This window comes from Mytilus galloprovincialis, chromosome 3, assembly GCF_965363235.1.
Source record: "Mytilus galloprovincialis chromosome 3, xbMytGall1.hap1.1, whole genome shotgun sequence".
In the NCBI taxonomy this organism is placed as follows: Eukaryota; Metazoa; Mollusca; class Bivalvia; order Mytilida; family Mytilidae; genus Mytilus; species Mytilus galloprovincialis.
In genome coordinates, this window is record NC_134840.1 from 105,864,153 (window position 1) to 105,891,906 (window position 27,754).

Genomic DNA, 27,754 nt, shown 5'->3' on the forward strand with positions numbered 1-27,754 from the left:
AATTGCATTTTGTGTATTTTGAGTAGACTATGAATCCTAATTCTAATGGATTAAAAAGTCAAATTAATAATTAAATTGATAATAATCAAGTGAAAAAGCTATCAGAACAATCTGAATTAAATCTGGAATTCCAGAGAGAAAAAAAAATGGCCCAATCCTGAGCTCCAGATAATGGTAGCACCTGTCTGTTGTGTTGATGAAAACAAATGAAAAATTAGAAACTTTCTCAAAAGACATATTGTGATGAACAAGTCAAATCATTCAAATAACATTCAACAAAAATATGCTTGCTTACAGGATAAATATAAACGGGAATAATCAACCCTACCTCTTTACTGTACGAATATTAAAAATCACTTAAAAAAGATTAATATTTAGATATAGGAAGATGTGATGTGAGTGCCAATGAGACAACTCTCCATCTTAGAAACAATTTATAAAAGTAAACCGTTATAGGTCAAGGTACACCCTTTAACACGCAGCCTTGGCTCACAACGAACAGCAAGCTATAAAGGGCCCCACAAATTACTAGTGTCAAACCATTCAAACGGGAAAACCAAGGCAACTGTCTAATCTATAGAAAAATGTGTATATAAAATGTTTTTGATTTCTTGATAAATTTGTAAACACAGGAAGAGGATGAGGACGAGGATGGGGAGGATGAAGATTTACAGCAAAAGGTAGCTCTTCAGCAGCAGTTACTGGAGTCTCAGAATAAACAGTCATCAGAACAGGAAATGATGGAGAGGGTCAGACATCAACAACAGCTAATAGAGGCTGAGAGATCACAAAAACAAATGATAGAACAACAACAGGTTAGTCAGGGCAATAACAGAGTAAGGTCACTGAGGTGAGAGGGTCAGACATCAACAACAGCTAATAGAGGCTGAGAGATCACAAAAACAAATGATAGAACAGCAACAGGTTAGTCAGGGCAATAACAGAGTAAGGTCAATGAGGTGAGAGGGTCAGACATCAACAACAGCTAATAGAGGCTGAGAGATCACAAAAACAAATGATGGAACAACAACAGGTTAGTCAGGGCAATAACAGAGTGAGTTCACTGAGGGTCAGACATTAACAACAGCTAATAGAGGCTGAGAGATCACAAAAACAAATGAAAGAACAGCAACAGGTTAGTCGGGGCAATAACAGAGTGAGGTCACTGAGGTGAGAGGGTCAGACATCAACAACAGCTAATAGAGGCTGAGAGATCACAAAAACAAATGATGGAACAACAACAGGTTAGTCAGGGCAATAACAGAGTGAGTTCACTGAGGGTCAGACATTAACAACAGCTAATAGAGGCTGAGAGATCACAAAAACAAATGATAGAACAACAACAGGTTAGTCGGGGCAATAACAGAGTGAGGTCACTGAGGTGAGAGGGTCAGACATCAACAACAGCTAATAGAGGCTGAGAGATCACAAAAACAAATGATAGAACAGCAACAGGTTAGTCAGGGCAATAACAGGGTGAGGTCACTGAGGGTCAGACATCAACAACAGGTAATAGAGGCTGAGAGATCACAAAAACAAATGATAGAACAGCAACAGGTTAGTCAGGGCAATAACAGGGTGAGGTCACTGAGGGTCAGACATCAACAACAGGTAATAGAGGCTGAGAGATCACAAAAACAAATGATAGAACAGCAACAGGTTAGTCAGGGCAATAATAGGGTGAGGTCACTGAGAGTCAGACATCAACAACAGGTAATAGAGGCTGAGAGATCACAGAAACAAATGATGGAACAACAACAGGTTAGTCATCAGGGCAATAACAGAGTGAGGTCACTGACTGAGGTGTTTACCTAATAAAACCCCTAAACCCTATATTTCGCGGTGGTAAAACTATGCCATTTTCATTGAATAAGATTCTGTGGATTCATTTATTTTTGTGGGTACCAATTTTGATGGATAGAAGACAACTTGTATGTTGATGAATATTTAATTACATGGCTTTGCCGAGGTCTGCATACAAGCCTGTAAAAAAAGTTTAATTTTGTGGCTAACATGTACCCATGAAATCCACGAAAACGAATAATAATGATGCCACAGTAATGGAAATATTTTGGCATTTATAATTTTGTCAGAGTCAAAACTTTTATCAATACCTTTGCATGTGCACTTTTTAATTGGCAGAATTTTTTTTGGCAATTTTATTCTATCCACAAAAATAAGCGAAAATTTACACCCTGTTAATATTTAATTTCGTTGATTTTCTGGTCAGCATATAAATCTATAGAAAATTTGAACTTTGTTGAACCGTTTAAATTCGTTGAGAAATCTAAATAAGCAGATGGTGTATGAGTCAATGATAACCACAGAACAACAGGCTCCTTAGACAGGACTAAACACTCTATTTATGAAATCCACAAAAGTTGATATCCCACGAATAATGATGGATCAACAGTACTGCATTTGTATTTGTTTCTTCGGTATTCTATTCATCTGTATTATTGAAGTAGTATTTTCAGATGCTGATTGAAATTTTTTTATTTTCCAGCTACTTCAGCAACAACAGGCTGCAATTAATCAAGTAGAGAATGAAAGGAGAATGAAAGAAGCTGAGTTACTAAGGAACCAACAGATTGCAATGATGGAGGCACAGAAAGAAGAACAAAAGAGAATACAGGAAGAACAAATGAGACAGCAGCAAGCTCCACCAGGTAGGTTCATGGAGGGAAACAGAAAATAAAATGTGAGGGAAACATAAAAAGACATGAGAAGAACAAATGAGACAACAGTAAGCTGCACTAGGTAGGTTCATGGAGGGAAACATAAAAAGACATGAGAAGAACAAATGAGACAACAGCAAGCTGCACTAGGTAGGTTCATGGAGGGAAACGGAAAATAAAATGGGAAGAACAGATTAATGAGACAACAGTAAGCTCCACCAGGTATGTTTATAGAGGGAAACAAAAAAAACATGAGAAGAACAAGTGAGACAACAGTAAACTCCACCAGGTATGTTCATAGAGGGAAACAAAAAATATCAGAAGAACAAGTGAGACAACAGTAAGCGCCACCAGGTAGGTTCATAGAGGGTAACATAAAAGAAAATAAGAAGAGGGAGGTTCAAAAAGGAAAACAAGAAGAGAAACACCAAGATCCTCCAAGAGAAAAATATTAATTATGAAATAGAAAGTTGGTTAAACAGGCTCTCAAACAGTTGAAGATAGAGATGTAGATGTAGATGTACAGGAAAATCAAATCTTCACCAAAAATTATAGAACAAGACATATCTGGCTCCAATTCTGGGTTTAAAATGAAATTTCAGTGATGATTGAAAAAATAAGACTACCTACCACATCTATAAACTTCTGAAATGATTATTTGTTTTAAATGTACTTGATTTTTTATCTTGAACCATATTCTGTGTAAAATAGTTATTTGTTCTAAATGTATACATTTTTGTCGAGCCTTCGACTTTAGTCGAAATAAGCGAGACTAAGCGATCCTACATGTCGTCGTCGGTGTCATCAGCGGCGGCGTCCACAAATATTCACTCTGTGGTTAAAGTTTTTGAAATTTTAATAACTTTCTTAAACTATACTGGATTTCTTCCAAACTTGGACAGAAGGTTGTTTATGATCATAAGATAGTATCCAGATGTAAATTTTGTAAAACTAAAATTCCATTTTTTCTGTATTTTACTTTTAAACGGACTTAGTTTTTCTGCGGGGAAACATTACATTCACCATGTGGTTAAAGTTTTTAAAGTTTTAATAACTTTCTTAAACTATCCTGGGTTTGTACCAAACTTGGACAGAAGCTTGTTTATGATCATAAGATAGTATCCAGAAGTAAATTTTGTAAAAAAATAAATCCATTTTTTCCGTATTTTACGTTTAAACGGACTTAGTTTTTCTGCGGGGAAACATTACATTCACTCTGTGGTTAAAGTTTTTAAAATTTTAATAACTTTCTTAAACTATCCTGGGTTTGTACCAAACTTGGACAGAAGCTTATTTATGATCATAAGATAGTATCCAGAAGTAAATTTTGTAAAAAGATAACTCCATTTTTTTCTGTATTTTACTTTTAAATGGACTTAGATTTTCTTCCAGTTAACATTACATACAGTCTGCAGTTAAAGTTTTCAAAACATTTATTAGATTCATTAACTATCCTAAATTTTTACTAAACTTGGACAGAAGCTTCTTACAATCATAAGATAGTATCAAGAGGAATATTTTTATTGATTTTTTTCCTCATTTTTGTTGAGCCTGTGATTTACAGCAAAAGTAGGCGAGACACTGGTTTCCGCGGAACCCTTACAAATTTTTCTTAGATTACATTGTTCATTAAAACGACAAGTTTGTGTACCTAACACCATTCTTGTGTTTTCTATTCATATCTTATTTTCAATATTCTGAAACAATGAATTCAAAATCTAAATAACAAACATTACTTTTTTTTTTTTAAATCATTTTGTTCCAAGGACATAAATATTGCACTCCTTATTTTATATTTTGTTTTATGAAATTAAGGACAATAGAATGTTTACTCCAATATTATAGGGTTATTGCATGAATATTGGGGAATTATTTCCCGAGTAGAATATTATATTGCAGGAGCTGGCGAGTGCAATATATGTTCTACAAGGGACAATATTCCCCAATATTCATGCAATAACCCCTTTATTGTATAGCAATATAATATTTGAAAGTAAAAGTTGGTTTAAACTAAGTTTTTATCGTTGATGACGTCATGAATTTTGAAGATTTATTGCACTAGTGTAATATTGGAATTTATTGCACGCTAACTTTTGGTCACTTTTTGTGGGAGATATTATATTGCTAGACAATAATTATATTTATTGCATTTTCAGTTCCTAGGCCACCACCAGTTGGGCCACCAGCTTCAGGACCACCACAGCAACCACCTCCTAGTTTGATGGCACAGTCAATTAGACCTCCAGTATCTAACACTGGGCCACAACCATTAATGCAATCTGTTGGAGGACCTCCACCTTTGATGCAGTCTGGGGGAGGTCCCCCACTATTGATGCAGTCTGGACCAGATCCTACATCAATTCCATCTTTAATGCAGACCACACCTGGTCCTCCTATTCCATCTTTGATGCAGTCAGGAATGCCTCCACATATGCAACCCAGTGGTGGACCACCTTCTGGTCCCCCATTCATGCCTCCTGGTGGTGGACCACCATCAATTCCTCCATTAATGCAACAGGCTCCTCACCCACAGATGTCAGAAGGTCCACCTAGACCACCTATGCAACAGCCAGTTGGTGGTCCAAGAGGTCCACCACCTGTAACAATGTCACAGCCACAGAGACCACAGGGACCACCACCAAATCAGTTTCCACCACAGATGGGACCACAGGGTGTGGGTCCTCCACAAAGACCACAAAATATGCCACCAAGACCACAACAGCCACCACAGATGGGTCCAGGACAGCCAGGGCCACCAATGGTTAGACCACCACAAGGACCACCTCAGTCATTAATGGGTGGACCACCAGGCTCAGGTCCAGGTGGAAGGCCTCCTGGACCTCCTGGTCCACCAACAAGTGTTCAAATGAATCGTCCTCCGGGGCCACCAACATCTGTTGCAATGAGTCGACCCCCGGGACCACCAACGAATGTTTCAATGAGTCGTCAGCCAGGGCCACCAGGTCAGCCAATGGAGAAACTACCCCCTCCAAAGGTAAGTTTTTTTATATAACATTCCAAGGGTACAGACACTACCAGATCTGCTGGAGTTATTAATATGGATTTCCTAACAATATGATGAATGAAAAAAGAATGGTTGTTCATGTCTTGTCACTTTCAACCTCTCAAACTGTTTATCTTTTAAATTAAAAATGAAGACTCACAAGTTACCAAAAAATAAGACTTGACAAAAAGTTGTTGTGTAATTTAAGTGCAATTTTTTTTATGTTGAAACCATCAATATTCTAGACATTAAAAAAATAATTAGGAAATATTTGTTATGCATTTCAGTTTGAACCACCAGAAGAGGAGAAACAAAAAGAGGTTAAACTACCACAAGCTTTGGAGAAGATCTTAGCTTTTAAAGACGCCAGAGCTCAGGAAGTGGGTGTGTCGGTAGAGGAGATAGAGGAAATGAATAAACCCAAAGGTAAGTGTAACTTAAAAACTTTTACTTCGGGAAATGATTATAAAAAAGAAGATGTGGTATGATTGCCAGTAAGAAAACTCCAACAAGAAACCAAATGACACTGAAATTAACAACTATAGGTCACCGTGCGGCCTTCAACAACAAGCAAAGCCCATACCGCATAGTCATCTATAAAAGGCCCTGCAATGACAATTCTAACAAGTGACCTAATTAATGTACAACAAATGAATGAAAAACAAATAAGCAACACATCAACAAACGACAATGACTTAATTACAGGTTTCTGACTTGAATATGTCTGATATGTTATGATTCAGATCTATGTTAGGGTGATTTGCTATGATTCAGATCTATGTTAGGGTGATTTGTTATGATTCAGATCTATGCTAGGGTTATGATTCAGATCTATGTTAGGGTGATTTGTTATGATTCAGATCTATGCTAGGGTGATGATTCAGATCTATGTTAGGGTGATTTGTTATGATTCAGATCTATGTTAGGGTGATTTGTTCTGATTCAGATCTATGTTAGGGTGATTTGTTATGATTCAGATCTATGCTAGGGTTATGATTCAGATCTATGTTAGGGTGATTTGTTATGATTCAGATCTATGCTAGGGTGATGATTCAGATCTATGTTAGGGTGATATGTTATGATTCAGATCTATGTTAGGGTGATTTGTTATGATTCAGATCTATGTTAGGGTGATTTGTTATGATTCAGATCTATGTTAGGGTGATTTGTTATGATTCAGATCTATGCTAGGGTTATGATTCAGATCTATGTTAGGGTGATTTGTTATGATTCAGATCTATGCTAGGGTGATGATTCAGATCTATGTTAGGGTGATATGTTATGATTCAGATCTATGTTAGGGTGATGATTCAGATCTATGCTAGGGTGATTTGTTATGATTCAGATCTATGCTAGGGTGATTTGTTATGATTCAGATCTATGCTAGGGTTATGATTCAGATCTATGTTAGGGTGATATGTTATGATTCAGATCTATGTTAGGGTGATGATTCAGATCTATGCTAGGGTGATTTGTTATGATTCAGATCTATGTTAGGGTGATGATTCAGATCTATGCTAGGGTGATGATTTAGATCTATGTTAGGGTGATGATTCAGATCTATGCTAGGGTGATGATTTAGATCTATGTTAGGGTGATTTGTTATGATTCAGATCTATGTTAGGGTGATGATTCAGATCTATGCTAGGGTGATGATTTAGATCTATGTTAGGGTGATGATTCAGATCTATGCTAGGGTTATGATTCAGATCTATGTTAGGGTGATATGTTATGATTCAGATCTATGTTAGGGTGATATGTTATGATTCAGATCTATGTTAGGGTGATGATTCAGATCTATGCTAGGGTGATTTGTTATGATTCAGATCTATGTTAGGGTGATGATTCAGATCTATGCTAGGGTGATGATTTAGATCTATGTTAGGGTGATTTGTTATGATTCAGATCTATGTTAGGGTGATGATTCAGATCTATGCTAGGGTGATGATTTAGATCTATGTTAGGGTGATGATTCAGATCTATGCTAGGGTTATGATTCAGATCTATGTTAGGGTGATATGTTATGATTCAGATCTATGTTAGGGTGATGATTCAGATCTATGCTAGGGTGATATGTTATGATTCAGATCTATGTTAGGGTGATGATTCAGATCTATGCTAGGGTGATTTGTTATGATTCAGATCTATGTTAGGGTGATGATTCAGATCTATGCTAGGGTGATGATTTAGATCTATGTTAGGGTGATGATTCAGATCTATGCTAGGGTGATGATTTAGATCTATGTTAGGGTGATTTTCAGCTTATTAGTTTCCTCTTCATAAAAATTCTTAGTATTAACCCAATCTAGCAAATATATTTGTAACAAAATTTAGAATTATTAATAAAATAAAATGATAAAAATGCAGAAAAAACCATTAGGGCTATTCAAGAAAAAAATGTAGGGGGGGGGGGGGTGGAAGGCAGTTTTTGTCAGCACCCGCCACCCAGACAAGAATTATAGTGCATTATAGTGAGAAACGTTGCTCTGATACCCATCACCCATGTATTATTAGGACCCCGCCAAAGGCGGGTCACCTTATAGTGATCAGTCTGTCCGTCCGTAACACTTTGTGTCCGCTCCATATCTAGAGAACCATTATGATTTCATACTTTATACTTTACATGTTTATTAACCACCACCAGAGAGCGTGTCATGATGTATGTACAACTTCCTAGGTCAAAGGTCAAGGTAAAAAAACTTTGGTTTCAGTTGACAACCCTGTGTCCTGTGGTGAAGATCGTGTCCGCTCTATATCTTGAGAACCGTTATGATTTCAAAGTTTATACTTGACATGTATATGAACCAACACCAGAGGGTGTGTCATAATTTATGAACGACTGCCTAGGGCAAAGTTCAAGGTCAAAAACGTTGGTTTCAGTTGACAACCCCATGTCCTATGGTAAAGATTGTGTCCGCTCTATATCTTGAGAACCGTTATCATTTCAAAGTTTATACTTGACATGTTTATAAACCAACACCAAAGGGTGTGTCATAATTTATTTACAACTTCCTAGGTCAAAGGTCAAGATCAAAAACTTTGATTTCAGTTGACAAACCCATGTCTTATGGTAAAGATACAATTTTTTAATGCACATTATTCACAGCGGGGCCCACAGAGATGGCTCCCATCTCAAAGATATCTAGTTAATATAATGTGCCTTCCAACCCCCCCATACATTTTTTTCTGGAATAGCCCTTAGCAAAAAATAAGATTAAAGATGTAATAGACTGAACTATGTACATTATTTGTTTACAGTTAAGGAAGAAGAAGAGATAGATGAAGATATTGGATATGAAACATATGATAAAGATGAAGATGAAGAGACAGAAAAACCTGATGCAAGTAAAGAGGTAGGTAAAGCTTTCAGTTCTCTCCCTTGCCATCTAGAATTCTTTTTTATACGCCCGTCAAAATTTTGACGGGACGTATTATGGTATACAAATGTCCGGTGTCCATCCGTCTGTCTGTCTGTCCGGCGTAAACATGTCGCACCGTAACTTGAGAACGACTTATCTAAATTTCATGAAACTTAATATAAATGTTTTTTATGATGGTCAAATGATCTGTATACTTTTTGGTGAAAATAAGATTTAAACTTTTTGAGTTACGGCACTTTGTAACTAAAACAGGGGTGTGATTTTTTTCACATGTCGCACCGTATCTCAAAAACGATTCTTGATTATTGCTTAAAACTTTACACACTTCTTAGTTATATTAATCTTAATATCTGTATACTTTTTGGTGATGATTCAAAATTTCATTTTTGAGTTATTGAGTATTTTGTAAAAAAGGGGGAGGGTTTTTTACATGTTGCGCCGTATCTCAAAAACGATTTATGATTATTGCTTAAAACTTTACACACTTCTTTGATATATTAATCTAAAGATCTGTATACTTTTTGATGATGATTCAAAATTTCATTTTTGAGTTATTGAGTATTTTGTAAAATAGGGAGAGGGAGTTTTTACATGTCGTTCTGTATCTCAAAAACGATTTATGATTATTGCTTAAAACTTTACACACTTCTTTTTTATATTAATCTAAAGATCTGTATACTTTTTGGTGATGACTCAAAATTTTATTTTTGAGTTATTGAGTATTTTGTAAAAATGGGGAGGGTTTTTTTTTACATGTCGCGCCGTATCTCAAAAACAATTTATGATTATTGCTTGAAACTGTACACACTTCTTTGTTATATTAATCTAAAGATCTGTATACTTTTTGGTTTGATTCAAAATTTTATTTAAGTGATATTTGTAAAAAAAAAAAACAGGTTGGGGGTTTCACATGTCCCGCTGTGTCTCAAAAGCAATAAATGGTAATTGCTTAAAACTTTCTCAGAAACTATTTATGATTATTGCATAAAACTTCCACACAAGACGTCGGCGTATCATGCGCTCATGGCGCAGCTGTTTATTACCCATCATGCCATAGACAACTATCAAATTCATTTTCTTTCCTGTATATTTCATTTGTCACAAGGGTTGTGGTATTACATCACAATAAGAATATCAGGTCAACTGATGTAACTCATTCATAAAAACAACTTGAGGTTGGTTGATAGTTCTATTTGAGTAGACATGTTGTAGTTCAGGTTTCTGACCCAAATAATTGTTCATTCTATATGGATTGATTGATTTTTGATTGCTTTACATGCAGCGTATTTTATGTAGATAGTTCTCCATTAATTCCTTTTTGAACAGATGTCTTGAAACAGAGAGCTATAATTACTACTATAGAATACAGTAGACTCCACCTAATCGGATATCGGCTATTGTAATATTATTTCAAAACACCAAACCATTCCCTATATGTTTAATGTTAATTGCATCGTGTAATCGGATATAAGAATATATCGGCAAATCGGATAAGAATATTCGGGTAATTTTGTTAAAAACCATGTACAATCGGATATTTTCAATGTTTTTCTGACAGGAAATGGACCCGGAAGTTACAAATTTACAATTTTGCCCACATGAAGATTTTGTTTTTAATAAATAAAAAGGATCTTTTTCTTATTAAACTGTTGTCTTTATTCATTGGTTTCTGTTGGGAGAATTTTGATTAAACTCAAAATGCTCATAGAATGAGAAATATAATCTAAACTGAATGTACCTCCTTCTGAATAATTTATTGCAATATAAATATAAATCCCTTTTGACAAGAGAAATCTGACTTTTGTCAGTTCTAAATATTTTTTCACATGTGCAAGAGGTGCAAAGATAACCATGTGTCATGGCCACCATATTGGTTTGTTTACAAATTTGTGAAGAAGCCTCTAGAACCATGACCTAAACATAAATAGTCTTCAGAAAACGTAAACTTTATGCAATTATATTTTATCAATCATGATTATTTTCATAAAATTAAATTTGATTATTTAAAGAAATAAAATTATAACAATTACGATTTTAGCTTAGAGATTCTACACAGACATGCTTTAATCTATTTATAGCCCAATTAGTTTACCTGTGTGAAAATGTAAATAATGGATATTAATTTGTTTACTAAACAAATAAAGACAAACTATGGATGGAAGATTATAATTCACATGAATATTTCAGGACATATTGAATTAATATTTGATTTATTTTAATAAATATAGGATTTGCAAGTGTAAACAAGTTTAATCATTACATAAACAGCTGATATTTTTTTACGCAAACATCGTGGTGATGCAACTGATAAAAATCATCTCCAGCTTCCTCTAGCCCTTCTTCTTCTTCTTCTTCCGAAAATACGGGTGGGGAGTCCTTTCACATATTAAGCAATTGTCAGGGTTAGTAACATCTCAGGATTAGATTTAGATCTACTTGTAATTGCAGAATATTCAATGAATATACATTCATCGTCTAATTGAATATATCGGGTAAACGGATATTTTTAGCTGACATTTTGGGTATCCGATTGGCCGAAGTCTACTGTATAATGTCATAATATTATTTGCAAGTTTTGGAATTTTTCCATGGTAATTGGAAAAAATGGAGGAAAAAGATGGGCATTGAATGTTAGATCAGTATATTGGCAAAACCATAAAGTTTGAAGGACAGGCTGACCATTCTATAGATTATGTTTCTTTGTATAGCTTCTTATTTGTAGGTAGATGGACATTTGATTAACTGCAAATTTTTTATGCCCAGAGAAGTACAAAATACTTTACAATTTCTAGTTTGAGAGAGTAAATTGTTGTCACACTAACCATACAACTGTTGTCATGGAATATAAGTATTTTAAGTATCATTTCCCTTGTTTTATGTAGTCAAAGAATAGAAGGAAGAAAAAGAAGAAGAAGAAGTCGAAAAAGAACAGACTGATGCAGCAACAGCTGCCACCCAAACCTAAGGAGACGACTACAGAGGAAACTGTTAATGTAGAGTAAGTTTACTGTTAATATATAGTAAGTTTACTGTTAATGGAGAGTAAGTTTACTGTTAATGTAGAGTAAGTTTACTGTTAATGGAGAGTAAGTTAACTGTTAATGTAGAGTAAGTTTACATATACAGTGGAGTCCCAGGCGGCCTGTGATATCACGCATTAGCTGATTTTTTCATATCAACACAGTAACACAAACAAAATCGTTCTTGTTATTGTTTTAGCCTTCTGAAGGGATAAAAAACATTAAAATTGATAAGTTCAAGAGTTAATTAATAACTGCAATCCCGTGATTTACCATATTTGGACAATTTCCATTAAGGGTTTCCCTAATTTTGGACACACATTACACAAAAAATAGAGGATGAAACCATACAAACAGAAGATTTTATGAAATAAAAGTATGTTATGAATGTGATTACAAAATATTATCTAGTTGAATGAAGTGAAGTCATAAGTCTTAAGTGCACGGATACACTGGACTGCACAGTATGTAGAGCAAGTTTATTATTAATGTAGGGTAGGTTTACTGTTAATGAATGTAGAATAAGTTTTATCTTAATGTAGATTAAGTAACTGTTAATGTATGATTAAAAATTTTTAAAGGTATTCTGAGATGGAAAAATGCTCTTTATTTTATTTTAGATTCATTCTTTTTGTTGTTTTGTATTAAAGTGTTTTTCATGCTTTTTGTTTAAATTATCATTGAGTTTATTATATTTATGATAATGTTTTTTTCTTTCAGATATGTACAAGAACAGTTAGAACTGGATCCTTCTGATCCTAATTACTACACATTTGCCAAGATATTTGAAGCTTTTAAGGTAGGTTATATTGTCAGCAGAAGTTTTTGTAACATAAACAGAACACCACTGCTATGAATGTTCTGATTAGCCCAGACACATTAGCGATGAAGCTGAGACTGAGTAGCATCATTTACAATGACAAAAATATATTTTCTGATTTTCTATAGTTCCTTGCACAACATTCATTTGTACAAGAAAATTTCATTACAAAATATTGCTGTGAAGTTCATGTTGCTTTAATTTGATACAAAGACCAAATATAAGGCCACGGTTTTTTAATTTGTTGGTTTACGGATTTTCCCCATAAAAAAGTTGGGTCGGTCGGTCGGGAAAAAAAAGAAAAAAAATATCTTTCAAGACAGAAAAATATGCAAAATAGATATATATTTCACCTTTCTAACAATATGTTTAATATGCTATTTTGTTATCATTTCTTAACTTAAAGTTCGATGAAATATTATTGCTCAGTTGTCACAAACATCGTTTGACATTGTTTAATAATTTCCCGTAAAAAAGGGGAGTTGCACGGACAAAGACGAAATTGAATCGTCATTTCACAAACAAGAAAAACACATTCGCGTAACTCTTAATCAATTCCAGAAAACTTGATGAATAATGATCTCCAAGCACGAAAACTGAGAAAGAAAAAAATGTAAAAACGTCGTACGAAAATAAGTTTCAACACAAAGTGTCGAAAAACGTAATAGACTCGTCCACTGGAAAAACGAGAGATCGGGTTAATCTGTTGTCATGCATTCCCGTTTTTTATCCAAATGGTCGATATTTTTTTTATTTTCTATGAAACAAGAAAATTCCAAATGATTTGTTAGCATTCAGTACTTTAACTGATGTATTCCACCTGTCCATATTTGGACAAGTCTATTTCTCTGAGATGATGCATCTTACGGAATGATGACAAATAAGGGAAACGAATTTATGGTGTAATTGGTTTTAAACACGGGATTCGTTTCGCAAAACTATTTGCGCAAACGACAATTCAAGGTCAGTTATAATTGATTTGTCTATTTATAGAAACGTATACTGGAAGTTTTATTTTTTCACAACAGAAAGTGTTATCACTTTTATTTGTGATTAATGCATTTGATTTGATAAAAAAAATATTTTAATTATTTTTCAGGGATAATGCATTTGTTAGGGTCGGCGGGAATAAAAAACCATGAAAAGTCAATTTTATTTTTATTCTGAAAATCGGCAAAATCGGGTCGGCGGATCCGTAAACCAACAAATTAAAAAACCGTGGCCTAAACATGCATTTATAAAAATAAATGATCAACCATTGATGAGAGCCAGTTTTCCCATAAAGATATTCTGTTTACAAATTTTTAATACAGCAAATTCAGTCAAATTTTAGGACCAAATATATGTCCTTATCTTGTACAGTATGAACTCTTTTTTTAATTCCCCCTTTATATATAGCTAATAACTTGTACCTAGATAACCACGTTGGCTGTTGTGCACATGTCTTCAACAAGCTCATTTAGTACCTAGATAGCCACGTAGGCTGTTGTGCACATGTCTGCAACAAGCTCATTTATACCTAGATAGCCACGTAGGCTGTTGTGCACATGTCTTCAACAAGCTCATTTATACCTAGATAGCCACGTTGGCTGTTGTGCACATGTCTTCAACAAGCTCATTTATACCTAGATAGCCACATTGGCTGTTGTGCACATGTCTTCAACAGGCTCATTTAGTACCTAGAGAGCCACGTTGGCTGTTGTGCACATGTCTTCAACAAGCTCATTTATACCTAGATAACCACGTTGGCTGTTGTGCACATGTCTTCAACAAGCTCATTTATACCTAGATAACCACCTTGGCTGTTGTGCACATGTCTTCAACAAGCTCATTTATACCTAGATAGCCACGTTGGCTGTTGTGCACATGTCTTCAACAAGCTCATTTATACCTAGATAGCCACGTTGGCTGTTGTGCACATGTCTTGAACAGGCTCATTTAGTACCTAGATAGCCACCTTGGCTGTTGTGCACATGTCTTCAACAAGCTCATTTACTTCTGTAAATTTTTGTGTGTTCTTATTATGGCAATAATTGGAAAATAGAGAAAAAGGCACACATACGAATTGGGGTACCAGGAGATGTATTGGGGTACCAGGAGGTGCTGTATACAAATAGCGCTATCAAAATTTAAATGCAAGGTTTTTTTTATTTTTGCAAAATCTATCCAATGCAAGTTTTGTATTTTTCACAAAATCTATCCAATGCAATTTTCAAAATAATGAAAACTTCTCACAATTTCTGACTTACATTACTAAAATCAATTTAAAGAAAAAACTAAGTGTCAAAATATCAAAATGCTCTAATGACGTGCAATGTAAAAATGGCATTCATGAGAATGTTCCTGGCTTTCATTATTTTCTTAACTTTATTTTCTTGTTATTAAAAAAGATAAATTTGAAAATTCATACAGTATTACATTTGATTCTATCACGTTTGATGAGCTTTCTTTTCATTAATTCTACTCTTTTTCACTCAATGTAAAATGTTCATGAAAATACAAAGCAAAATCCAAAAAACAAAGACATGAATAATATACATTTTGATTATTATTTTATAGATATCAGAAGCTGAAAAGCCAAAAGAAAAAGTTTTAGAAGAAAAGAAAGAAGCAGAAAAGAAACCGGAGGAAGTTAAGCCCAGAGGAATGTTTGAGGAAGAGGATGATGAGGATGATGAGAGAATGGAAACAGATGTAAGGAGGAAAATAAACAGGAGAATTATACCTCTGAAAGATATGAGTGCCAATGAGACAACTCTCCATCCAAGTCAAAATAAAAGAAAAATTATTATAGGTCACAGTACAGCCTTCAATGCAGAGCATTGGCTCACATTGAACAGCAAGCAATACAGGGCCCCAAAAATGACAGTTTAAAAGCATTCAAAGGGAAAAACCAATGGTCTAATCTATATAAAAAAACGAGACCTGAAACACTTATGAACAACATAACCGAACGAAAACTACTGAAAATCAAGTTCCTGATATATAGATATTTTTTTTCGTTTAAAAAGATACATCACTTGCTCATCTTTCAAATTTCAATTTTTTCTTCTGATGACAAAATTGGTGTTTAGTTTGTTCATTTCCACTTATGCTGGTGTTATAGGCCTTTAACAATCATACTTTTGATTTTAAGTAAAATCTGATTAGCAATTATTTTGAAAATTGGTTGTTATTTACGGTAATAGTTTTTCACCATTTGTCAGAATGTTCATAGTCTTACTGCAACAAATCAATGAAAAGTAGGGCTTCAGCCAAAATTTTCGTATTTGAAGTAAAAAGTAGAACAAACAAATTCTAAGTGAAAATCAAGCCCAGATACTGACCAAATATTTTTAAGAATCTTTAAATTTGTAATAGTCATATTTTTTGTGCTGTAGCAGAAGAAAATGGACATTTTATGTCCATCTTGAGTGAAAAGAATGAGGAATAACTTGTGTATTTATTTGTATTTAATCTATCAGCAATTCTGTAGGTCAGCCTTAAACAGCTAAGATTTGACATTGAGTGTTGTAATACTACAATAAACATTTTGATTATAGGACAAAAAAGATGATCATCCAAAAATGTCAAAGAAAAAGTTAAAAAAGATGACTAGATTGTCTGTGGCCCAGTTAAAACAACTTGTCGGTAGACCTGACGTAGTCGAAATGCATGACGTTACAGCACAGGATCCTCGATTATTGGTATGTCTGAAAGCCACAAGGAACACAGTACCTGTACCAAGACATTGGTGCTTTAAAAGGAAATATCTACAAGGCAAGCGTGGTATAGAAAAGCCTCCATTTGATCTTCCAGATTTTATCAAAGCTACAGGAATAATGGAGATGAGAGAAGCTCTCCAAGAAAAGGTAAATTAAAAGCAATATTATCTAGTTCTTTACATTATACATCCCTTTGTTTACTGTACGATGGGAAGTGTTATTGACAGAATGAAATACTGTAAATACAGAATTCTTGCGTACATTTGTTATTGCCATTACTAGAAAATCTGCATACAGATATATGAATAAGATATAAGAATGCGATATTCACTGTGTCGCATTATGTAAATGAATAAAAAACCCTCAACAATTTCTGGATTTATATTATACTGTTTTTTTGGATATAGATTCTTTCTTGAAAAAGCAGCTTGTATGTACACTTGTGAAAGTTTAAAGAAGATATTTTACACATAAATGGTTAATGTGAGAAAAAAAATTAAGGGCATATGATACAGTTTTGATCCTGTATTTACAGTTTGACGAACATTTCCATATAGGCTATTTTTTGCCTGATTAAAATAAATATGTAATAAAAAATATACCTTCATGTGCTACTTTTTGAGTTAAATGAGGTTGAAATTTTGTATATTTGCTCAAAATTCGGATTTGTGGCAGTATTTTCACTTTCGAAAGAAAGCCATAACTTTTTTGTTTTAAAAGATAAAAAGAAATTGTTTTTTTGTTAAATTATTTGTAATTTCTGTACTTTATAAGTATTCTAAAAACTTATGCATTTTTGTCGAGCCTTCGACTTTAGTCGAAAAAGCGAGACATAGCGATCCTACATTCCGTCGTCGTCGGCGTCCACAAATATTCACTCTGTGGTTAAAGTTTTTGAAATTTTAATAACTTTCTTAAACCATCCTTGAATTGCACGAAACTTGGACAGAAGCTTGTTTATGTTCATTAGATAGTATCCAGAAGTAAATTTTGTAAAAATAAAATTCTATTTTTTCCGTATTTTACTTATAAATGGACTTAGTTTTTTCTGCCAGGAAACATTACATTCACTCTGTGGTTAAAGTTTTTTAAATTTTAATAACTTTCTTAAACTATCCTGGAAATGTACAAAACTTGGCCAGAAGCTTGTTTATGATCAGGAGATAGTATCCAGAAGTAAATTTTGTAAAAATAAAATTCCATTTTTTCCATATTTTACTTATAAATGGACTTAGTTTTTTCTGCCAGGAAACATTACATTCACTCTGTGGTTAAAGTTTTAAAAATTTTAATAACTTTCTTAAACTATCCTGGAATTGTAAGAAACTTGACCAGAAGCTTGTTTATGATCAGTAGATAGTATCCAGAAGTAAATTTTGTAAAAATAAAATTCCATTTTTCCCGTATTTTACTTATAAATGGACTTAGTTTTTCTTCCAGTTAACATTACATACAGTCTGCAGTTAAAGTATTTAAAACATTTTTAAGACTCTTAAACTAGCCTGGAGTTTTACCAAACTTGGTCAGAAGCTTCTGACAATCAAAAGATAGTATAGAGAGGAATAATTTTATTGATTTTTTTCATCATTTTTGATGAGTGTGTGATTAACAGCAAAAGTAGGCGAGACACTGGGTTCCGCGGAACCCTTACACATTTTTTTATTCAAAAATAACGCATATTTATAAAATGGTCATGAATTGAGAAAAAAATCGTAATTTTGTGCTGTATATTTATCAACATTAAAAAAAATTGCACTATTTACAGTTATATAAAATTTGGTTCACATAATCTCCCAGCAAAATGAAACAAAATTTCGTTTTAAAAAATTGGGGTCCATGCACTCTTTTCAAATTAAATCAGTTTGAATGATAAAAATCAGTCGAAAAATGCATCTTTTCCCGATATGCCACAGTTTGATGTCGCGAAAATAACATTTTATGTTAGAAACATCATTACCTCCCTTGTAACTGTATCGTATGCCCTTAATGTGTATTCTCAATAGCAAGGAGACAATTTATTTTACATAAATTATGTTATTTATGATTTATTTATTTTTATACGACCGCAAAAATTTTAATTTTTCGTCGTATATTGCTATCACGTTGGCGTCGTCGTCGTCTTGCGTCGTCGTCGTCGTCCGAATACTTTTAGTTTCGCACTCTAACTTTAGTAAAAGTGAATAGAAATCAATGAAATTTTAACACACGGTTTATGACCACTAAAGGAAGGTTGGGATTGATTTTGGGAGTTTTGGTCCCAACATTTTAGGAATTAGGGGCCAAAAAGGGCCCAAATAAGCATTTTCTTGGTTTTCGCACTATAACTTTAGTTTAAGGGAATAGAAATCTATGAAATTTTGACACAAGGTTTATGACCATAAAGGGAAGGTTGGGTTTGATTTTGGGAGTTTTGGTCCCAACAGTTTAGGAATAAGGGTCCCAAAGGGTCCAAAATTGAACTTTGTTTGATTTCATCAAAAATTGAATAATTGGGGTTCTTTGATATGCCGAATCTAACTGTGTATGTAGATTCTTAATTTTTGGACCCGTTTTCAAATTGGTCTACATTAAGGTCCAAAGGGTCCAAAATTAAACTTAGTTTGATTTTAACAAAAATTGAATCCTTGGGGTTCTTTGATATGCTGAATCTAAAAATGTACTCAGATTTTTTATTATGGGCCCAGTTTTCAAGTTGGTCCAAATCGGGGTCCAAAATTAAACTATGTTTGATTTCATCAAAAATTGAATAATTGGGGTTCTTTGATATATGCCAAATCTAACTGTGTATGTAGATTCTTAATTTTTGGTCCCGTTATCAAATTGGTCTACATTAAAGTCCAAAGGGTCCAAAATTAAACTAAGTTTGATTTTAACAAAAATTGAATTCTTGGGCTTTTTTGATATGCTGAATCTAAACATGTACTTAGATTTTTGATTATGGGCCCAGTTTTCAAGTTGGTTCAAATCAGGATCTAAAATTATTATATTAAGTTTTGTGCAATAGCAAGAAATTTTCAATTGCACAGTATTCACCAATAGCAAGAAATCTTCAATTGCACAGTATTGTGCAATAGCAAGAAATTTTCAATTGCACAGTATTGCGCAATAGCAAGAAATCTTCAATTGCACAGTATTGTGCAATAGCAAATATTTTCAATTACTCAGTATTACGCAATAGCAAGAAATATCTAATTGCAATTTCAATTGGAGTTATCTTTCTTTGTCCAGAATAGTAGTTGAATTAACTTAAATCTTTGTTTTATACAATACAGATATATAATTAATATTTCAATTGGAGTTATCTTTCTTTGTCCAGAATAGTAGTTGAATCAACTTAAATCATTGTTTTATACAATATACAATGTATATTTACTTTTTCTACCAACTGATAAATTAAAACAATCTTTACCATTCAGTGATAACAAGCACTTTATTTTACATTTTAATATTTTATGATGTATTTAAATGAGTAGTTATTGTTGCAAACTCCATTAGAAATTTGAATTGAGATCAGTTTTGGAAAAAGGGAAAGGGGGATGTGAAAACAAATGGGGGTGGGGGGTTAAATTTTTCTCATTTCAGATTTCATAAATAAAAAGAAAATTTCTTCAACATGTTTTTGAGAGGATTAATATTCAACAGCATAGTGAATTGCTCAAAGGCAAAAAAAGTATTTTAAGTTCATTAGACCACATTCATTCTGTGTCAGAAACCTATGCTGTGTCAACTATTTAATCACAATGTTGTGTCCATACTTGCCCCAACCGTTCAGGGTTCAACCTCTGCGGTCGTATAAAGCTGCGCCCTGTGGAGCATCTGGTTTAGATTAAAAGGTAAATTAAAGTTTACTAATTGCCATAGCTTTTTTTTTAATCAAGTATTTATTGAGTTCCCAATATGGTGGCTTGTAACAGTTTAAGAAATTTTTGTAATGGAAATCCTATAGATATTACTTTTATTATTTTTCAGGAAGACCAAAAGACATTAAAATCTAAGATGAGAGAAAAGATCCGACCAAAAATGGGAAAAATTGATATTGATTATCAAAAATTACACGATGCCTTCTTCAGGTGGCAGACCAAACCAAAAATGACAATACATGGAGATTTATATTATGAGGTAAATATTGAGAGAATATTTGTGATAAACAATTAGGCTGTCTTATCAAGCCTACTCGTATGACATGTTCCAAATAAGTTAGTCAAATAAGACAACCAGTTTACTGTCCAACATTGTGGGCATGGAAAATAACTCACAAAGTAAAATCACAAAAATTACTGAACCCTGAGGAAAATTCAAAGAGAAAGTCTCTATCAGAAGGCATAACTAAACACATCAAACAAATGTTATATTTCCCATGATTCAAATTACATCATATTGAAAACTATCTTTTTTATATACACATGATTTTCTAAGTCAGTTGTATCTTTTCATGTTAAAGAATCTGATAGCTTTGCTTAATTCCAAAAGCATTTACTATGTATTTAATGTTATAAGAGCTTCCATAAACATGTTATTTCATATTTTGTAGGGGAAAGAGTTTGAAACTCGATTAAAAGAAAAGAAACCTGGAAATTTATCAGATGAATTACGAACAGCATTAGGAATGCCAATTGGACATGTGAGTACTAGTACTTACAATAATTAGTTTGAATAACCTACAAATATTTTAGGGGTAGGGAACAAAGGAAAGATACTACAGTTTGACTTATGATGATATCTGATGGTAATATGAAGAAAATAAAAAAAAGATATCAAGTATTGTTAGATGATCAAAGCCCATTTGCTTTTCCAACCCCCCAAAAAGAGAAAAGAATGAGGGAAAGCATAACTCTTTGGTCAGGTTGTCTCTTTGACACATTTCTCATCTCCATTTTCAATTTCATTTCTAAAGACAATCAAATAAATACAAATTGTGTAACACTGCACAATTATCTAGTAGTGACATTCAAACTGAAAAGTGTGTGTTTCACTTTAAAATACTATTTTTATATAGTTTAATATGACTTCTCCCAAAACATGCTTAAAATAGGCTTAATGACCTAAGGTCATTCATATTCTTAAGATATGTTATAATACATTTTCTATTTAAAACTACCTTGATATGTTTATTTTATAGTTTTAGTATCTGCATATATTAAATACTTAACAATTGATTTGTCATATATTATAACAGAATTCTGAGAAGTTTCCACCTCCATGGTTGATAGCAATGCAGAGATATGGTCCTCCACCATCTTATCCTAACCTAAAAATTCCTGGTCTTACTGCAGCTATTCCAGAGGTCAGTAAAAGTTTTAATGCAATTATACCAGAACTAATAATTCTTGTCCTTACTGTGACATACATATATTAGAGGCAAGTTCAATTCAAGATCTTATCTGCAAGTATATTTGACAGTTCCACTGTAACGGCAATGAATTATAGTAAATTCTTAAGAATTCTTTTAGAAAATTCAGTATGATAACCTCTACCGTTGGAAAGAAATTGCCCTCCTGGTGAAAGAAATAGTGTTTAATAAAATGAAATTATCTTTTCTATGATAGAGAACCTTTCTTTAAAGCACCTTTTGAGAATTGTACTATTGTGCACACTTAAGAAATATTTTCATAAGGATTTCAATTTATTTTTATTTTATTTTATAGGGGTGTTCATTTGGTTACCATGCTGGAGGCTGGGGTAAACCCCCTGTAGATGAAAATGGTAAACCTTTATATGGAGATGTATTTGGTACACAAAGTGCTGATTTCACGGTAAATAATTATAAGTTTATGATTAAACATTGACAATGAACACTTGTAGCTTAAACAGAATAGGCATTTGAAAAACAAACAGATATACTCTCAAAATGCAACAGAATGACAGCAAATAAAATCACTTCATTTGAATCAAACTCATTCTCATGACAATGCATATAGTAATAATACTACATAAACTGTATACACTATGTAGTTGTAAATTGAACTTTGGTAAGAGGTTGTTAATCATGGTCATAAATTAAATATCAATTTAATGACCAAAAATTTAGTATTCTGTTATTCCCTACCCATCTGATGGTTCACTTGTAAATCTGTCAAACTATCACTCTCAATTGATTGCTTACAGTCACATGGCAAATATTTCTTGTTAGTATTCATGACAATTAAATTTCATTAACTCAAGTGGTATCTCTTCTGTTCCTATACTGTTGATGGATGCTGTCATTTTGTAAGTGACAGTAAGTCCTATGATTTCCCACAAATTTATATATTTGATTACCAAAAACAATAATGACAAAAATAAAATATAAATAAAGTTTGTAATACAGACTTGACCTCTTTAACATGCAACACCTGCCTCATATTAGTTGATTTAGGAGGGTCGTAATGGAGGTACCTTCATGATGAATAACGGTAAAAATTCTTGCCAAATGACGTTAACAGTAATTTTTGGAGTATGACAATAAAATGTGCACTTTCTTTTAGACGATAAAAACTGATTTTGACGAATCATGTTAATTTTTTTCTCCAAAAATGACTGTAATGATAATTATTTGAGACCTCTGACGGAATACGATAAGGATAATTTGACGAATCACGGTAAAATATTAACCAATTTGTCGCTAACGTTAGCCGAAAATGACTGTTTGACGCCTGCCGTTAAAGGGCATTACTACCCCCATTCAGTATCCACAAGGGAGATAACATTCTACATTTGTTGCAGGCTCCTGTAAAAGAAGAAGAAATAGATAAATCATTATGGGGTGAGCTGGAGGAAGAATCATCATCAGAGGAGGAGTCATCAGAGGAAGAGGAGGAGCTTCCTGATGAAACGGGTTTAATTACTCCTGGTCCTGAAGGGTAGGTTTGAGTGTTAGGTTCAATCACATTTGAAAGGTTTTAAAATGTTTGTTTTTCATACTTTATATAGCTATTTCTGCACTTCTTTTTTATTCAAGACCCAAGGTGACAGGTCCACTGACAAATAAAAAAGTTATCAACTTTGCAATTTGACAATAATATCCTATAACTATAGAACAAACAAATTTAACATTGTCAAAATTTTACGGGAGGCAGCATTTATTGTTTGTTTAATGGCTAGGAATGGGATTATGTGTAAGAAACTGGACTGTGCACGACGTCTAAAGTTCTAAACTAAAGTTAGGATTCATAACATGGTACCAGCATTTCTGATTAAGAAAACTAGACTTATTGCTAAATGTGCTTGTAAATTTCAATTTTCAATCATTTTTTTTTTAAATCCATTTAATCAAGAAAATACCAGAAAATAAAAAAAATAAAGTTGATTTATAAAAACCAAGTTGTGATTTGAGTGTTAATTTCATGCCTTTGATGTAAAAACTAAAAAAAAGATAGACAATTAAATTGAGAATGGAAACGGGGAATGTGTCAAAGAAACAACAACCCCACCATAGAACAGACAAGAGCAGAAGGTCACCAATAGGTCTTAAATGCAGCGAGATATTCCTGCACCCGGAGGCGTCCTTCAGTTGGCCCCTAAAGAAATATATATACTAGTTCAGTGATAATGGACGTCATACTAAACTCCAAATTATACACAAGTAACTAAAATTAAAAATAATACAAGACTAACAAAGGCCAGAGGCTCCTGACTTGGGACAGGCGCAAAAATGTGGCGGGGTTAAACATGTTTATGAGATCTCAACCCTCCCCCTATACCTCTGGCTAATGTAGAAAAGTTAACGCATAACAATACGCACATTAAAATTCAGTTCAAGAGAACAAATTAGTACATAACGAATTTATATTCTAAGCTTTAACTAGTATTGATCATATATTTTCAGATTAGTAACACCTAGTGGAATAACTTCAGTACCTTTAGGTGTAGAAACCCCAGATATGATAGAACTAAGGAAGAAAAGGATAGAAGATGCTATGGACCAGGGAGGAGAAACTCCTGCTTTATATACTATACTGCCAGAGAAAAAACAACAAGTTGGTCAGGCCATGATGGGATCTAGTCATATATACGACATGACGGCGGTTAGTTACACACTTTCTGTGCATATTTATGTAAAAAAGATCATTAGAGCATCTTAAGTTGTTCTCATCTCATTTGAAAGTGGTTTTAGTTTAGTTTAAACATATTTTATTTGCTCAAAGCAAAAAGGATCAGACACAAGTAAAACATACTCATAAAGTCTTCTCCAGAGGTGCAGTAGGTATGAAATGAGTGTATCATACATTAGCTCTCTTTGGTTTGATTCAACAGACTGTTTAGATGCCACGTGGAGCTACTAGTTAATTAAGAACTGCAGACGGTTATACTGTTGAATTCATTTTTACCACAAATTAAATCTGAGTAACACTATTTGTATAGGCTGCACCTGGTGCAAAGAAAACAGACAAGGTTTCCGCAGAGGGTATTGAAGTGGCCTTGAACCCTGAAGAATTAGACCTTGACTCAGCAGCCATGCAAGCCAAGTATGATGAGACAATGAGAGAACAACAGTCTCAATTAGCGAAAGAAGATCTCAGTGATATGGTAGCAGAACATGCAGCTAAACAAAAGGTAATTATACCCTACATACAAAGTTTTCATTTTATTGAGTCCTTTTCAAACTTGGCTGATGAATCATCCGCTCTACAAAACCTTAAAAGGGCCTTGGTGGCCGAGTGATCTAAGTAATTACCACTGTAATCACTAGCCAGTCAACTCTAAGGTTGTAAGTTGGAAACTTAGTGTGGGTGCACTTGACTTTTAATTGACTAGGATTGCCAGTTTTCCTATGGAAGGTCAGTGGGTTTTTTCGGGCACTACGGCTTCCTCCACCAATAAAAACTGGGCGCCACGAAATAGCCCAAAAGCTGTGCTTAAAAGTGGCGTTAAAAACACAAAAATCAAATCAATCAAAACCTTGTATAGTTTTGATAATGAGAAAAATCTGAATAGTGACCATTTCTTTTGAAGGGGGTTTGTAAAACATATTTCTATTAATTATGATTGTTTCATCAGTTCCTTCCTTTCTAATATAATGCCAATATCTTTAAACTTAAAATAGGATTTCCACTTATCAAAACTTTGCACAAATTTGATTTTCACTTAAAAGTCCCAAAATGAGAAACAAGCTTTTCCCTTTTATGTTTAGGGCATCTGGTATTTGAGCTTGCTCACTCAATAATCTTTCAATTTCCATTTAAACATACATGGTACCCAGGGAAGGCATTTTCAAAATGGGGTTACCACCTGTAGACAAAAATTAAAATTCCATTTGCAATTCCACTGTATTTGACACCCAGCCATAGTAGAGAATTCAAAGTCCCTTCCCTAGGTCACATTTATGTTTTTATGGAACAAACCTTTCTGCTTTCGTAGTTTCTTACTGATATCTATAGATTTTATAATGATTCATGTTAGTTTTACAGCTTTTCATCAAATCAAGGGAAATATTTGTTTTCAAACATTAGGCTATACTTAAAGGATGAGGTCTGAAAACAGCCATAATTTGAACCCTGAAATTGCAAAAATTAAAACAATTACTCAAATTTTCAAACTTGTACTTATTTGCCCTAAATAACCATTTTACACAAAGTTTGTTTTTGACAGAATAAATATGAATAGAGGTATTTTTAAAGAATTTAACTTATTTTATTTTCTTATTTCAGAAACGAAAGAAACAGCAAGACAGTGGAAAATCGTCCAAAAAATACAAAGAATTCAAATTTTAAAGACAATATTTTTATTTGTAATTTGTTGGACCTTGAATCATGTCATTTGTTTCATATTTTATGTCGTCATAATTAAATCATGTATATAAGGTATTTGCTTTTACATGTTTGATATTTGAAGGAACCTTTGAAGGAAAAAATGGACTATAGCTAGACACAGTATTTATTACATGAAAATTAAAACAAACCAATGGATTCAGGTTAATACAAGGCTTTCCCTTTTCGATTGAATATATAAAAGTGTATGAATTCATCACCACAAACAAAGACAACAACCAAAAAATAGCAACAAAAAAAAACTGCACAAAAAAGGCGTCCATAATTCAACATAGTCTTCTGCAATAGATAATGTGTCAAGCTCTATATCAGCCCATGATTAAAAAAGTAGTGTTAGTCAAAATCAGTATCTCGTTTATAAACCTATTCAATGACAAAAAACAAAGATTACCAAAGACTTGAAAAGGCATTGTATGGGACACCAGATGGAGCAAATTTAAAGTCCCTGTATGTAACTTGGCCAAAATTTGGAACAAAAGTTTATCTTGAAATTTTACTAATATGAAAATAAGGAGATGTGAAATGATTACCAATGAGAAAATACAACTATATTGTATCATCAAGAGTCAAAATGATGTGGATGTTGGCAGCTATAGATCTCCATACCAGTTTTGTTATAGTTAGAATTTCACAATTTGTTGAAGGTCTAATCTGTTCATATACATAATCTTAACACTTTATATTGAGTTCCTGCTAGCGGAAACATACTGCCTCATTAAATCCCTATATTCACGAAGTTGTTAAAGTTCTGACCAATTTATGACATATGTATTAAACCTATTTTGTAAAAGATTTTTTTTATGAAAATGTAATGTATGTTAAAATAACTGAAATGTATATTCCATAAGAGGGAATCAACCAATCAACACTATCAAGAAAGGGCAATTAACAATGGGAAAGGAAAAGTTGTCCCAATTGTGGTATGAATTTTATTGTGAGAAGTTCTGAGATTGATAATGAATGCATGAAAGAACAGCAGTTGCATTTATTAAGAGTAAAATTGAGTTAGATACCAAGAGGACAATTAAAAAACATTACCAAATAACAAAAAGACCGACAGATTAACAATAGCCATCATAAGTTGTATAATTTACAAAATACTTCACAGAAAATTGATTGAGGAACACAGATAACTATGAGAAACTGTATATATATATAGAGAGAGATACACTAATCAAAGATAACAGGTCTACAATTTGGTATGCCAGACTTGTGTATCATCTACATAAAACACAACAGTGATGCTGGAAACAAAACTGTTGGAAAGCCAAATCAAAAACAAAGTGAATAAGCACTAATAACCAATAATCAGGATAGACAGAGAGGAACTATTAAACCATCATTCTGTTTTGTGACGACTGAAACAAGTCAATCTATAAATCATCACAAAATGTTGTTTATT

The 27,754-nt window shown here is 33.3% G+C and overlaps 1 protein-coding gene across 4 annotated transcripts; it reads left to right on the forward strand.

Annotated features, from left to right (window-relative positions):
- The first annotated feature begins 610 nt into the window (after positions 1-610).
- On the forward strand, positions 611-26,388 carry LOC143069684 (splicing factor 3B subunit 2-like). 4 transcript variants are annotated; one of them, XM_076244442.1, is made up of 17 exons: positions 611-815; positions 2,507-2,669; positions 4,835-5,673; positions 5,970-6,108; positions 8,941-9,035; positions 11,945-12,060; positions 12,803-12,881; positions 15,462-15,596; positions 16,445-16,753; positions 20,576-20,725; positions 21,138-21,227; positions 21,783-21,890; positions 22,252-22,359; positions 23,309-23,445; positions 24,411-24,609; positions 24,947-25,138; positions 26,233-26,388. In XM_076244442.1, exons 1-17 carry the CDS (start codon positions 738-740, stop codon positions 26,293-26,295), a joined length of 3,000 nt encoding a protein of 999 aa, XP_076100557.1. In that variant the 5' UTR covers positions 611-737; the 3' UTR covers positions 26,296-26,388. The 4 variants fall into 4 exon arrangements, with proteins under 4 accessions (XP_076100557.1, XP_076100558.1, XP_076100559.1 ...); XM_076244443.1 differs by lacking the exon at positions 611-815 and adding an exon at positions 1,157-1,244; XM_076244444.1 differs by lacking the exon at positions 611-815 and adding an exon at positions 1,276-1,346.
- The last annotated feature ends 1,366 nt before the right edge of the window (positions 26,389-27,754 follow it).